The sequence below is a fragment of the Pseudophryne corroboree genome, chromosome 3 (assembly GCF_028390025.1).
Source record: "Pseudophryne corroboree isolate aPseCor3 chromosome 3, aPseCor3.hap2, whole genome shotgun sequence".
In the NCBI taxonomy this organism is placed as follows: Eukaryota; Metazoa; Chordata; class Amphibia; order Anura; family Myobatrachidae; genus Pseudophryne; species Pseudophryne corroboree.
The window spans coordinates 350,479,165-350,494,102 of NC_086446.1; the positions used below are offsets into that span (position 1 = coordinate 350,479,165).

The window sequence follows — 14,938 nt, forward strand, 5'->3', positions numbered from 1 at the left end:
TAAGATGCCTTTTCATCAAAAAAAGGCGCCCAGCATTTGCAGAGCTGCCAGCTGACTCATGCCTGCATGGTGTATTGAAGCAAGATGTATGAGGACACAGCTGTGTCCAAGCAGAGGCAGAGGTCACAGTTTTAGTGACCATGTGAGTGCTGTGTGCGGGGGGGTGGGGGTGGGGGTGGGGGGGTGTAGGGGTGTTGGTTGTGCAGTAGTGTTCGGCAGTTGTGTACAGGGCATTAGGTATGCCATGTGTATAAATGCATTAATAATGTGCATACTACAGGGTGATTCAAAGGTCGCAGTACACCCTTTTGTTTCAAAAACTGTGCAGTTTTTTTGTTGCAGTTAACTGCAACAAAAAAAGTGTTATAACTTTTGAACCATAACTGCTACTTCAAATCTATTTGCAACAATAAACTTTTCAGCAAATTCTGATGTTGTTTGACATGTTACACGACCCCCTTTCCATTTGAAAAAACTGACTTAGATTCAAGGTGGCCGATTTCAAGATGGCGCCCATGTTTGGTACGTACCCTAAAAGATAGCCCACCTCACCCATACCTTATTGGAGTATTCAGTTTTCCCATTTCCTGCACAGTTTTTGAAACAAAAAAAAGGGTGTACTGCGACTTTTGAATCACCCTGTATGTGTGTCATTATGTTATGGACACATCAACCTCCAAACAGCAAAATTTAATATATATGTGGAATACATATGAAATCCCGGCGGATGGGATTCTTTTGGTCATAATGACCTTCCCTTCCCTGCAGCCCAAACATAACCCTAACTAACCCTAACCCTCCCTTCCCCGCTGCCAAACCTTTCCAGGGGGGTGCCTAACCCTATAACACCCCCCACCCCTTCCCCACAGCCTAACCCTCCCCTGCAGCCCAAACCTAAACCAGCCCCCACCCCAGCGCTGTTAACATGTAGGATACCCCGGCATACTTACATTCAGGATGCCGACGGTGAGGATTCTGGTGTCGTTATTCCTAATGATGTTGAAGTTCCAGCACCAGGATTTTGCCACGTGATGGGATTTTAACGCCGGTATTTAGAGTATCAATTGCTTATGTTTTAAAGTTTACACACTAACAGAAGTGCCTGTTGGTATGTTTGAGAGGCGATGAATTACAATTTCAGTTGCTGACTCGGGTTACACCACAGTGTTTGGTGTCACATCACAATGTTTGGTGTGTTTAGTGGAAAGGTTAAAATAATTACTATTCTCTTCTATTTTTAAAGCGTTGACATATTACTCAGCACTGTTCATTTAGGACATCATGACACAAACTGATTATATGAAATCACATGAAACAAAGAGTAAAAATGGTCCTAGTCAAATGAGCTAACAATCTAAGCGATATTGGGAGGGAATAGTTCGTTACTGGTTAGCAAAATATTAATTGTGGCTACTGGAAGGAGAAGTGTGCGTATGGCTATTGTAAGGCAGTCAGCCATTATTAATAAAGCAGCCGTTTGCAACTGGTATTTCTGTGCAGCTACAAGTTACGTGGTATGGTTGGAATGAGAAGAAACCGTGGGACATGGAGACATGATGAAACATGAACAATTCTTTGAAGAAATTGTATGACAGTCACCTGCTGACAACCAAAACTGTCCTTCACCACTTGTCAGGAATCGGCGGTCAGCTGCGTCTCACTTACCAGCGCGCTGGTGTGCAGGCCTCCGGAGGTCATGGCCCCAGTCGCGGCTGCATGGATGCGCTGACCGCGAGCGTCATCTCCCGTGTCGCTGAGTGCCCCTGAGTCTGGTACTGCGTATGTGTTCCGCTGTGTGCCGGCATCTGGCCTGTATGGACGCTGCCATGACACCTGCACTCAGCTGATCCCGGCATCCAATCCAGTGCTGTGTTTCCAGCCAGGCCCCTGTGACCAATCACTGCAGAGCAAGGGGTATAAGTTCCTGTCCGGGGCTCACTCACATCGCCTCGGACAACGAGTCACATACCCTGTGTCTAGTTCTCCCAGTTCCTGTGTTCCTGTTTCCAGCGTTCCTTGTGGTTATCTTCATAGTTCCAGTTACCATCTCTACAGCTCTCCTGTTACTCCGGACTTCAGCTACATCTAGCTTCAAACCCATCAGCAGTAAGAGACTCTCCTCAGGTGTACTTTCTCATTACCTTACCTGTGCACTAATTGTCAGCATACCATCTGTGCAACTCAGCAGTAATAACATCTACTTGCTTAGAGACTGTCCCGTGCTTTAGCCTAAGTGTGGCTATATGGACTTATGCTTTACAGAGACTGGGGGTTTCTAATATATATTGGAGTTCTGTTATTTCACCTGCATTCAGTATCAAGTTATTTTACGTTCTGCTGCAAGAGACTTTTAAGTTGTTTGGATTCAGTTACCTGTCATTGTATTCCACATTACCGGTTTTCAGTGTATTCAGTATAATACCATCTGCTTTGCATTAATAAACATCAGTGCTTATGCGCAAGACTTTCATATTGCCTCCCCGCTTTGTACATCGCACCAACACTGACCCACTAGCGCCCCCGCCGGGGACAGACAAAACCAGAGACCTGACAGTTTGTCCGAGGCCCATGGACCTGGACGCTGGTCAGAGTGTGGGGTCAGGGACACTCCAAGGCTTAGTGTCACGACTAGATGGTCAAGAGGCTGCGCAGCAGCAGATTATTATACAATTCCTGCAAGAAATGTCTTCTCGCTTAGATACTCTGCAACAGTCATTTCCAACTTCAGCTCCTCCAGTGTCCTCATCAGTTTCTGCTCCTGTTCTTAGTTCCATAGTTTCTAGCTCTCCAGTTGCTTCTGTTCCAATGTCTCGCATCCACCTTCCTACACCAAGTAAATTTGATGGTAATCCTAAAATGTGTCGTGGATTTTTGAATCAATGCGAAGTCCACTTTGAATTGCAAGCACAGAACTTTCCAACACCCAGAGCAAAGGTTGCATATATTGTCTCTCTTTTAGCTGGTTCTGCTCTGAATTGGGTCTCTCCGCTGTGGGAGCGAGCAGATGCATTGCTGAATAACTATACAGAGTTTGTTGCCGCATTCCGACGCATCTTTGACGAACCAGGGCGTACGACCTCTGCTTCTTCAGACCTCCTTCAGATCCGCCAGGGAACACGTACTGTGGGTCAGTACGTCATTCAGTTCCAGACATTGGCATCAGAGGTGAAGTGGAACAACCAGGCATTGGTTGCTGCCTTCTGGCATGGTCTGTCTGACCGCATAAAGGATGAGTTGACTACCTGAGATCTACCAAAGCAACTGGAAGCCCTAATCTCTCTGTGTCAAGTTGGATCTACGTTTACGCGAGCGAGCCTGTGAACGCTCTCGAGGTGATCTTTGCAAGCACCGAGTTATGCCTCCTGTACAGTCTCTACCTATTACTGCTGACGAACCCATGCAGGTAAACAAGTTTCGTTTAACACCTGAGGAGCGGTCCAGAAGATTAAAGGAAAGACTGTGTCTCTATTGTGCTGCTGATGGTCATCTGATTGGTTCCTGCCCTGCTCGGTCGGGAAACGCCAGGTCCTAACTTGCAAAGGAGGAGTCAAGTTAGGGACCTTGAATAATGCTCCTCCATCTCAAGACCTTATATTGCCTGTCACTTTGGAAATGCCAGATGGATTCCAGTCTCTGTCCGCTTTAGTGGATTGTGGTGCTGCTGGGAATTTTATCACACAAGCTGCAGTGGATAGACTTTTTTTCCCAGTGTCAAAGCTGTCTCGTCCGGTTTATCTCACTACCGTAGACGGAAGCCGTATTGCTGAAGGTTCCATCACTCAGCAGACCAAGTCGGTAGTTCTGGGAGTGGGCTTCCTGCATTCTGAGCTCATCAAATTCCTGGTCATACCAAAAGCTACCTATGAGATTGTACTGGGTATGCCTTGGCTTCAATTGCACAATCCACAATTTGACTGGTCTACCTTACAGTTGACGGCGTGGAGTTCCTCCTGTCTTCATTCATGTTTAGCTCAAGTATGTCCAATAAAATCTACAAGTGTAAAACCTCAGTCTGGCCTTCCAGAGGCCTATCAGGAATTCACTGACGTCTTCAGTGAGAAAGCTGCAGATGTCTTGCCGCCTCATCGAGAATGGGATTGTCCCATCGATTTGGTTCCAGGGAGCAAGCCACCTGGAACTGAAAGAGGGTATGTACGCCCTGTACATACCCTCTTTCAGTTCCAGAGACCCAAGCAATGAGTGAATATATAAAGGAGAATTTACAGAAGGGGTTTATCCGTCCATCTTCCCCGGCCGGTGCGGGATTCTTCTTCGTTAAGAAGAAAGATGGAGGACTACGACCCTGTATTGATTATCGGGGTTTAAATGACATCACGATTAAAAACAGCTACCCGTTACCTCTTATCACAGAGCTGTTTGACAGAGTCAGAGGTGCCTCCATCTTCACGAAACTGGATCTTCGCGGGGCTTACAATCTTATCAGGATTCGAAGTGGCGACGAGTGGAAAACCGCCTTCAATACTCGTGATGGTCACTACGAATATCTAGTGATGCCCTTCGGTTTGAGTAATGCCCCGGCTGTGTTTCAAAACTTTGTCAACGAAGTATTCAGAGATCTCCTGTATAAGTGTGTGGTAGTTTACCTCGATGACATCTTGATATTCTCCCGTGATTTAGTTTCTCATCGCCAACAGGTAAAGGAGGTTCTTCGACGTCTTCGACAGAATCATCTGTATGGCAAACTATCTAAATGCACATTTGAAGCTTCTTCAATATCTTTCCTGGGATACATAATTTCCGGAACAGAACTTCAAATGGACCCGGCTAAATTAGAAGCCATAGAAAACTGGTCTCTTCCAACAACACTCAAGTCAGTTCAACGTTTTATTGGCTTCGCTAACTACTACAGGAAGTTTATTAAGGGCTTTTCCACATTAATAGCCCCAATTACCTGCCTTACTCGAAAAGGGGGAAATCCTTCCCATTGGTCTGATGAAGCACTGTCTGCTTTTCATGAAATAAAACAGGCTTTTATTTCAGCTCCCATGTTACAACAGCCAGATGTCAATAAGGCCTTCATCTTGGAAGTAGACGCCTCTACGGTTGGCGTGGGCGCAGTCCTGTCCTAGGTGGGCGTTGATGGTAAGACTCACCCTTGCGGGTTTTTCTCTCGTAGATTCTTGCCCGCAGAAATGAACTACACCATCGGTGACCAGGAGTTGTTGGCAATCAAATTGGCCCTTGAAGAATGGAGATATCTGCTGGAGGGTGCGAGATTCCCTATTACTATCTATACGGATCACAAGAACCTCCTTTACTTGAAAGCAGCGCAGTGCCTGAATCCACGACAAGCAAGGTGGGCCCTATTCTTTTCTTGTTTTGACTTTAAGTTAATGTTTACACCTGGCTCACAAAATGTTAAGGCAGATGCATTATCTCGCTCTATGTGTTCAACTGAGGAATCATCAGAACAAGCTGCTCGACCCGTGTTAAATCCTGTGGTGTTCGCAGCTACAGGGGTGTCCCAAGTTCCACCTCCAGGCAAGATGTTTGTCTCTCCTGGGCTTCATCCAAATCTTCTGTCCTGGGCTCATACGTCTAAATTTACTGGTCACCCTGGAGTACTAAAAACTTTCAAGTTCCTATCCCAAAATTACAGGTGGCCTCATATGAAAGTAGATGTTCAAGAATTCATAGCTTCATGTCCCAAATGAGCTCAGCACAAAGCTCCTCGTCAGGTTCCCGCAGGTCAATTGTTACCAAATTCCATTCCCAAGCGCCCCTGGTCTCATTTATCAATGGATTTTATTTTAGATCTTCCTCCCTCTAATGGGTATGATTCCATCTGGGTAGTGGTCGATAGGTTTTCAAAAATGGCACATTTCATCCCACTCATGGGGTTACCCTCTGCTGGCACAGTTATTTCTTTGTGAAATCTTTAGGTTACATGGACTTCCAACAGAAATATTATCTGACCGTGGTGTACAGTTTGTGGCAAAGTTTTGGAGGGCTCTGTGTTCTGCGCTGCAGGTTACACTTAAGTTCTCTACGGCCTATCACCCTCAAACAAATGGGCAGACGGAGAGGGTAAATCAAGAGCTTGAGACCTATATAAGACTATATATTTTCTCTTCACAGGATGACTGGGTAGATTTATTGCCTTGGGCGGAGTTTGCTCATAATTTCCGTTATCATACTTCTACAGATACAACTCCTTTTTTCGCAGTTTATGGTCAACATCCTAGAGTACCGGATTTCCAAGATTTACCCATCATAGACGTGCCTGCGGCTGCTTCTGCTCTTCAGCGGTTCTCTCAAATTTGGAAGAAGATCATCTATCTCTTAAAATGGTTTCTCAACGGTACAAAATGTTTGCTGATTCGAAAGAGACGAGCAGTCCCTAGTTTAAAGCCAGGCGACAAAGTCTGGTTATCTACTCGGAATCTCCGTCTCAGAGTTCCGTCAATGAAATTTGCTCCGCGGTTTATTGGACCATTTCCAGTAGAAAGTGTTATTAATCCGGTGGTTTACAAATTAAAACTGCCTTCCTATTTGAAAGTTCCCAACTCATTCCATATTTCTCTCCTCAGACCACTAATTCTCAATCGTTTCCAGAGAGCGCTTGCAGTAGCTCCAAAGGTACAAACTCATCAGGGCGTGGAATACGAGGTGGAAAAGATCTTGGACTCTCGTCATCGCTATGGTCGTTTGCAATACCTGATTGACTGGTCTGGATATGGTCCTGAAGAGAGGAGTTGGGTTAACGCCATGGATGTGCACACTCCACGGTTGGTACAAGCCTTCCACAGACTCTTCCCTGCCAAGCCTCGTGGGTGTTCGGTGCCCACCCATAAAGGAGGGGGTACTGTCAGGAATCGGCGGTCAGCTGCGTCTCATTTATCAGCGCGCTGGTGTGCAGGCCTCCGGAGGTCATGGCCTCAGTCGCGGCTGCATGGATGCGCTGACCGCGAGCGTCATCTCCCGTGTCGCTGAGTGCCCCTGAGTCTGGTCCTGCGTATGTGTTCTGCTGTGTGCCGGCATCTGGCCTGCATGGACGCTGCCATGACACCTGCACTCAGCTGATCCCGGCATCCAATCCAGCGCTGTGTTTCCAGCCAGGCCCCTGTGACCAATCACTGCAGAGCAAGGGGTATAAGTTCCTGTCTGGGGCTCACTCTCATCACCTCGGACAACGAGTCACATACCCTGTGTCTAGTTCTCCCAGTTCCCGTGTTCCTGTTTCCAGCGTTCCTTGTGGTTATCTTCATAGTTCCAGTTACCATCTCTACAGCTCTCCTGTTACTTCGGACTTCAGCTACATCTAGCTTCAAACCCATCAGCAGTAAGAGACTCTCCTCAGGTGTACTTTCTCATTACCTTACCTGTGCACTAATTGTCAGCATACCATCTGTGCAACTCAGCAGTAATAACATCTACTTGCTTAGAGACTGTCCCGTGCTTTAGCCTAAGTGTGGCTATATGGACTTATGCTTTACAGAGACTGGGAGTTTCTAATGTTTATTGGAGTTCTGTTATTTCACCTGCATTCAGCATCAAGTTATTTTACGTTCTGCTGCAAGAGACTTTTACGTTGTTTGGATTCAGTTACCTGTCATTGTATTCCACATTACCGGTTTTCAGTGTATTCAGTATTATTATACCATCTGCTTTGCATTAATAAACATCAGCGCTTATGTGCAGGACTTTCATATTGCCTCCCCGCTTTGTACATCACACCAACACTGACCCACTAGCGCCCCCGCCGGGGACAGACAAAACCAGAGACCTGACACCACTCATCTTAAATGAGACTCCTTCCGCTTCTGGGGGGTAATTCAGACCTGATCGTAGCAGCAAATTTAAGAGCAGATGGGCAAAACCATGGGGGTAATTCCAAGTTGATCGCAGCAGGAAATTTTTTAGCAGTTGGGCAAAACCATGTGCACTGCAGGGGAGGCAGATATAACGTGTGGTGAGTTCAATCTGCAATCTAAATTTCAGTGTAAAAATAAAGCAGCCAGTATTTACCCTGCACAGAAACAAAATAACCCACCCAAATCTAACTCTCTCTGCAAATGTTATATCTGCCTCCCCTGCACTGCACATGGTTTTGCCCAACTGCTAAAAAATTTCCTGCTGCGATCAACTTGGAATTACCCCCATGGTTTTGCCCAACTGCTAACACATTCCTGCTGCGATCAACTTGGAATTACCCCCCCGTGTGCACTGCAGGGGAGGCAGATATAACATGTGCAGAGAGAGTTAGATTTGGATGTGGTGTCTTCAATCTGCAATCTAATTTGCAGTGTAAAAATAAAGCAGCCAGTATTTACCCTGCACAGAAACAATGTAGCCCACCCAAATCTAACTCTCTCTGCACATGTTATTTCTGCCCCCCCCCCCCCCCCCCCCCCCTTCCCCCCTGCAGTGCACATATTTTTGCCAATCTGCTAACAAATTTGCTGCTACATTCAGGTCTGAATTAGGCCCCTGGTTCTAAAAGATGATCAAGAGGAAATTCCTACAAATAACACACACACTGTAGCAGCATGAAACACATTACTGAACATCCAGCATAACAAACAGTCCTGACAGTATTTGAAAAAATGTGTGATTGGAAGCATTAATCTGAATGTACTGCTGTCATTTGCAGGAGAATGGTGGGGGACAGGTGAGCTGTGAGCCAATGGACTGTGACATAAATGATGCAAATGAAGATAGCTTGGGAGATGGTGAGTACCACAGTACCCTTACTGTCAGTGTGTCCAGGATGTAGACTTCTCAACTACACTCTGTAATGGACACTAAGGGTCAGTTATGTATGCAAGTAAATAATGCAGTATGAATATACTATATGAATGTACATAAAACTGAGCTCACGTAACCAAATTAAAAAGAGAGATAGTTAAATGAAGTTCCTTGCATTTAATTCAGAAATTATTATATACTTATTTTCTCTATCGTCCTAAGTGGATGCTGGGGTTCCTGAAAGGACCATGGGGAATAGCGGCTCCGCAGGAGACAGGGCACAAAAAAGTAAAGCTTTACTAGGTCAGGTGGTGTGCACTGGCTCCTCCCCCTATGACCCTCCTCCAGACTCCAGTTAGATTTTGTGCCCGAACGAGAAGGGTGCAATCTAGGTGGCTCTCCTAAAGAGCTGCTTAGAGAAAGTTTAGTTTAGGTTTTTTTCTTTACAGTGAGTCCTGCTGGCAACAGGATCACTGCAACGTGGGACTTAGGGGGAAAGTAGTAAACTCACCTGCATGCAGAGTGGATTTGCTGCTTGGCTACTGGACACCATTAGCTCCAGAGGGATCGAACACAGGCCCAGCCGTGGAGTCCGGTCCCGGAGCCGCGCCGCCGACCCCCTTGCAGATGCTGAAGCGTGAAGAGGTCCGGAAACCGGCGGCTGAAGACTCCTCAGTCTTCATAAGGTAGCGCACAGCACTGCAGCTGTGCGCCATTTTCCTCTCAGCACACTTCACTGGGCAGTCACTGAGGGTGCAGAGCGCTGGGGGGGGGCGCTCTGAGAGGCAAATATAAACCTTATACAAGGCTAAAAATACCTCACATATAGCCCATAGGGGCTATATGGAGATATTTAACCCCTGCCTGACTGGAAAAATAGCGGGAGAAGAACCCGCCGAAAAAGGGGCGGGGCCTATCTCCTCAGCACACGGCGCCATTTTCTGTCACAGCTCCGCTGGTCAGAACGGCTCCCAGGTCTCTCCCCTGCACTGCACTACAGAAACAGGGTAAAACAGAGAGGGGGGGCACATTAATGGCTATATATATATATATTAAAGCAGCTATAAGGGAGCACTTAATATAAGGATATCCCTTGTATATATAGCGCTTTGTGGTGTGTGCTGGCAGACTCTCCCTCTGTCTCCCCAAAAGGGCTAGTGGGTCCTGTCTTCATTAGAGCATTCCCTGTGAGTTTGCGGTGTGTGTCGGTACGTGGTGTCGACATGTATGAGGACGATATTGGTGTGGAGGCGGAGCAATTGCCAAATATGCAGATGTCACCCCCCAGGGGGTCGACACCAGAATGGATGCCTTTATTTGTGGAATTACGTGATGGTTTATCTTCCCTTAAACAGTCAGTTGAGGACATGAGGCGGCCGGACAATCAATTAATGCCTGTCCAGGCGCCTCAAACACCGTCAGGGGCTGTAAAACGCCCTTTGCCTCAGTCGGTCGACACAGACCCAGACACGGGCACTGATTCCAGTGACGACGGTAGAAATTCAAACGTATTTTCCAGTAGGGCCACACGTTATATGATTTTGGCAATGAAGGAGACGTTACATTTAGCTGATACTACAGATACCGTAAAACAGGGTATTATGTATGGTGTGAAAAAACTACAAACAGTTTTTCCTGAATCAGAAGAATTAAATGACGTGTGTGATGAAGCGTGGGTTGCTCCTGATAAAAAGTTGATAATTTCAAAAAAGTTATTGGCATTATACCCTTTCCCGCCAGAGGTTAGGGCGCGCTGGGAAACACCCCCTAAGGTGGACAAGGCGCTCACACGCTTATCCAAACAAGTGGCGTTACCCTCTCCTGAGACGGCCGCACTTAAGGATCCATCAGATAGAAAGATGGAAGTTATTCAAAAGAATATATACACACATGCAGGTGTTATACTACGACCAGCTATAGCAACTGCCTGGATGTGCAGTGCTGGAGTAGTTTGGTCAGAATCCCTGATTGAAAATATTGATACCCTAGATAGGGACAATGTTTTACTGTCGTTAGAACAAATAAAGGATGCATTTATCTATATGCGTGATGCACAGAGGGATATTTGCACACTGGCATCTCGGGTGAGTGCTATGTCCATTTCAGCCAGAAGAGCCTTATGGACACGACAGTGGACAGGCGATGCGGATTCAAAACGTCACATGGAGGTTTTGCCGTATAAAGGGGAGGAGTTATTTGGAGTTGGTCTATCAGACTTGGTGGCCACGGCTACTGCCGGGAAATCCACTTTTTTACCTCAAGTCACTCCCCAACAGAGAAAGGCACCGACCTTTCAACCGCAGCCTTTTCGCTCCTACAAAAATAAGAGAGCGAAGGGCTTGTCGTACCTGCCACGAGGCAGAGGAAGAGGGAAGAGACACCAACAGGCAGCTCCTTCCCAGGAACAGAAGCCCTCCCCGGCTCCTGCAAAAACCTCAGCATGACGCTGGGGCCTCTCAAGCGGACTCGGGGACAGTGGGGGGCCGTCTCAAAAATTACAGCGCGCAGTGGGCTCACTCGCAGGTAGACCCCTGGATCCTGCAGATAATATCTCAGGGGTACAGGTTGGAATTAGAGACGGATCCTCCTCATCGTTTCCTGAAGTCTGCCTTACCAACCGTCTCTTCCGAAAGGGAGAGGGTGTTGGAAGCCATTCACAAGCTGTACGCTCAGCAGGTGATAGTCAAAGTACCCCTATTACAACAAGGAAAGGGGTATTATTCCACTCTATTTGTGGTACCGAAGCCGGATGGCTCGGTAAGGCCTATTCTAAATCTGAAGTCCTTGAACCTCTACATAAAAAAGTTCAAGTTCAAGATGGAGTCACTCAGAGCAGTGATAGCGAACCTGGAAGAAGGGGACTTTATGGTATCCTTGGACATCAAGGATGCGTATCTACACGTTCCGATTTACCCCGCACACCAGGGGTACCTCAAGTTCATTGTTCAAAACTGTCACTATCAGTTTCAGACGCTGCCGTTCGGATTGTCCACGGCGCCTCGGGTCTTTACCAAGGTAATGGCCGAGATGATGATTCTTCTTCGAAGAAAAGGCGTATTAGTTATCCCATACTTGGACGATCTCCTAATAAGGGCAAGGTCCAGAGAACAGCTGGAGACAGCTTTAGCACTATCTCAAGAGGTGCTAAGACAACACGGGTGGATTCTGAATATTCCAAAATCCCATTTAATCCCGACAACTCGTCTGCTGTTCCTAGGAATGATTCTGGACACGGTTCAGAAAAAGGTTTTCCTTCCAGAGGAAAAAGCCAAGGAGTTATCCGATCTGGTCAGGAACCTCCTAAAACCAGGAAAAGTGTCAGTACATCAATGCACAAGAGTCCTGGGAAAAATGGTGGCTTCTTACGAAGCAATTCCATTCGGCAGATTCCATGCAAGAATATTCCAAAGGGATCTGTTGGACAAATGGTCAGGGTCGCATCTGCAGATGCACCTGCGAATAACCCTGTCACCAAAGACAAGGGTGTCACTTCTGTGGTGGTTGCAGAAGGCTCACCTATTAGAAGGCCGCAGATTCGGCATTCAGGATTGGATCCTGGTGACCACGGACGCCAGCCTGAGAGGCTGGGGAGCAGTCACACAAGGAAGAAACTTCCAGGGAGTATGGACGAGTCTGGAAAAGTCTCTTCACATAAACATTCTGGAACTAAGAGCAATCTACAATGCTCTAAGCCAGGCGGAACTTCTCCTGCAAGGAAAGCCGGTGTTGATTCAGTCGGACAACATCACGGCGGTCGCCCATGTAAACAGGCAGGGCGGCACAAGAAGCAGGAGTGCAATGGCAGAAGCTGCCAAGATTCTTCGCTGGGCGGAGAATCACGTGATAGCACTGTCAGCAGTGTTCATCCCGGGCGTGGACAACTGGGAAGCAGACTTCCTCAGCAGACACGATCTTCATCCGGGAGAGTGGGGTCTACATCCAGAAGTCTTCAACATGTTAATAGACCGTTGGGAAAGACCAATTGTAGACATGATGGCGTCTCGCCTCAACAAGAAACTGGACAAATATTGCGCCAGGTCAAGAGATCCACAGGCAATAGCTGTGGACGCACTGGTAACTCCTTGGGTGTACCAGTCAGTGTATGTGTTTCCTCCTCTGCCGCTCATACCAAAGGTATTGAAGATCATACGGCAAAGAAGAGTAAGAACAATACTAGTGGTTCCGGATTGGCCGAGAAGGACTTGGTATCCGGAACTTCAAGAGATGCTCACGGACGAACCGTGGCCTCTACCTCTGAGAAGGGACCTGCTACAGCAGGGTCCCTGTCTTTTTCAAGACTTACCGCGGCTGCGTTTGACGGCATGGCGGTTGAACGCCAGATCCTAAAAGGGAAAGGCATTCCAGAAGAAGTCATTCCTACCTTGATTAAGGCACGGAAGGAAGTCACCGTGAAACATTATCACCGCATTTGGCGAAAATATGTAGCGTGGTGCGAGGATCGGAGGGTTCCGACGGAGGAATTCCAACTGGGTCGTTTCCTACATTTCCTGCAATCAGGATTATCTATGGGTCTCAAATTGGGATCCATTAAGGTTCAAATTTCGGCCCTGTCAATATTCTTCCAAAAAGAATTGGCCTCTGTCCCTGAGGTCCAGACTTTTGTCAAGGGAGTACTGCATATACAGCCTCCTGTGGTGCCTCCGGTGGCACCGTGGGATCTAAATGTAGTTTTAGATTTCCTCAAATCCCATTGGTTTGAACCATTGAAAAAGGTGGATTTGAAATATCTCACATTGAAAGTGACTATGTTACTAGCCCTGGCCTCTGCCAGGAGAGTATCTAAATTGGCGGCTTTATCTTATAAAAGTCCTTATCTAATCTTCCATTCGGATAGGGCAGAACTGCGGACTCGTCCGCGTTTTCTCCCTAAAGTGGTATCAGCATTTCATCTGAACCAACCTATTGTGGTGCCTGCGGCCACTAGCGACTTGGAGGACTCCAAGTTGTTGGACGTTGTCAGAGCCTTAAAAATATACATTGCAAGGACGGCTGGAGTCAGAAAATCTGACTCGCTGTTTATATTGTATGCACCCAACAAGTTGGGCGCACCTGCTTCTAAGCAGTCGATTGCTCGTTGGATTTGTAACACAATTCAACTTGCACATTCTGTGGCAGGCCTGCCACAGCCTAAAACTGTAAAAGCCCACTCCACAAGGAAGGTGGGCTCATCTTGGGCGGCTGCCCGAGGGGTCTCGGCATTACAACTCTGCCGAGCAGCTACGTGGTCGGGGGAGAACACGTTTGTAAAATTTTACAAATTTGATACCCTGGCAAAGGAGGACCTGGAGTTCTCTCATTCGGTGCTGCAGAGTCATCCGCACTCTCCCGCCCGTTTGGGAGCTTTGGTATAATCCCCATGGTCCTTTCAGGAACCCCAGCATCCACTTAGGACGATAGAGAAAATAAGAATTTACTTACCGATAATTCTATTTCTCGGAGTCCGTAGTGGATGCTGGGCGCCCATCCCAAGTGCGGATTATCTGCAATACTTGTACATAGTTATTGTTAACTAATTCGGGTTATTGTTAAGGAGCCATCTTTAAGAGGCCCTTTCTGTTGTCATACTGTTAACTGGGTTTAGATCACAAGTTGTACGGTGTGATTGGTGTGGCTGGTATGAGTCTTACCCGGGATTCAAAATGCCTCCCTTATTGTGTATGCTCGTCCGGGCACAGTACCTAACTGGAGTCTGGAGGAGGGTCATAGGGGGAGGAGCCAGTGCACACCACCTGACCTAGTAAAGCTTTACTTTTTTGTGCCCTGTCTCCTGCGGAGCCGCTATTCCCCATGGTCCTTTCAGGAACCCCAGCATCCACTACGGACTCCGAGAAATAGAATTATCGGTAAGTAAATTCTTATTTTTTTTATTTTTGCCATCCAGGCCCATTTAATATGGATATGCACATTAATCATATATACTTCCCAACATCGTCACCCAGCAATGCGGGACCCTATGCACATCTGAAAAGGAGGCAAGGCATGTTGAAAAGGGAGTGTGGCTTTGCATGAGTGTTGCAATCATAAGCCACGCCCCAATTTTCGACACTGAGGGGCATGCCCAGTGCTCTGTGAGCTGCTGGCATGCCCCCAGTCCCTCTGTCTCCCATGAATAGACGCTGTGCACATACCCCTATTGACCGCTGGCAGCGGGTGTCAGGATCTGCCTCCCAACTCTCCCCCTCCCGCAATACGGGACAGCGGGACAGTC

At 47.2% G+C, this 14,938-nt stretch overlaps 1 protein-coding gene across 3 annotated transcripts in view; it reads left to right on the top strand.

Annotated features, from left to right (window-relative positions):
* The window catches only part of GRB7 (growth factor receptor bound protein 7), a 254,847-nt gene that overhangs the window by 44,400 nt on the left and 195,509 nt on the right, over positions 1-14,938 (top strand). The window contains exon 2 of one of the 3 annotated variants that reach the window (XM_063959742.1): positions 8,615-8,693. The exons of 1 other annotated variant lie outside the window; for it this stretch is intronic. In XM_063959742.1, coding sequence (XP_063815812.1) covers positions 8,615-8,693 — 79 coding nt within the window. Of the gene's footprint in view, positions 1-8,612; positions 8,694-14,938 lie in introns of those variants that run through there. One more of the 3 variants, XM_063959749.1, reaches the window with a different exon arrangement.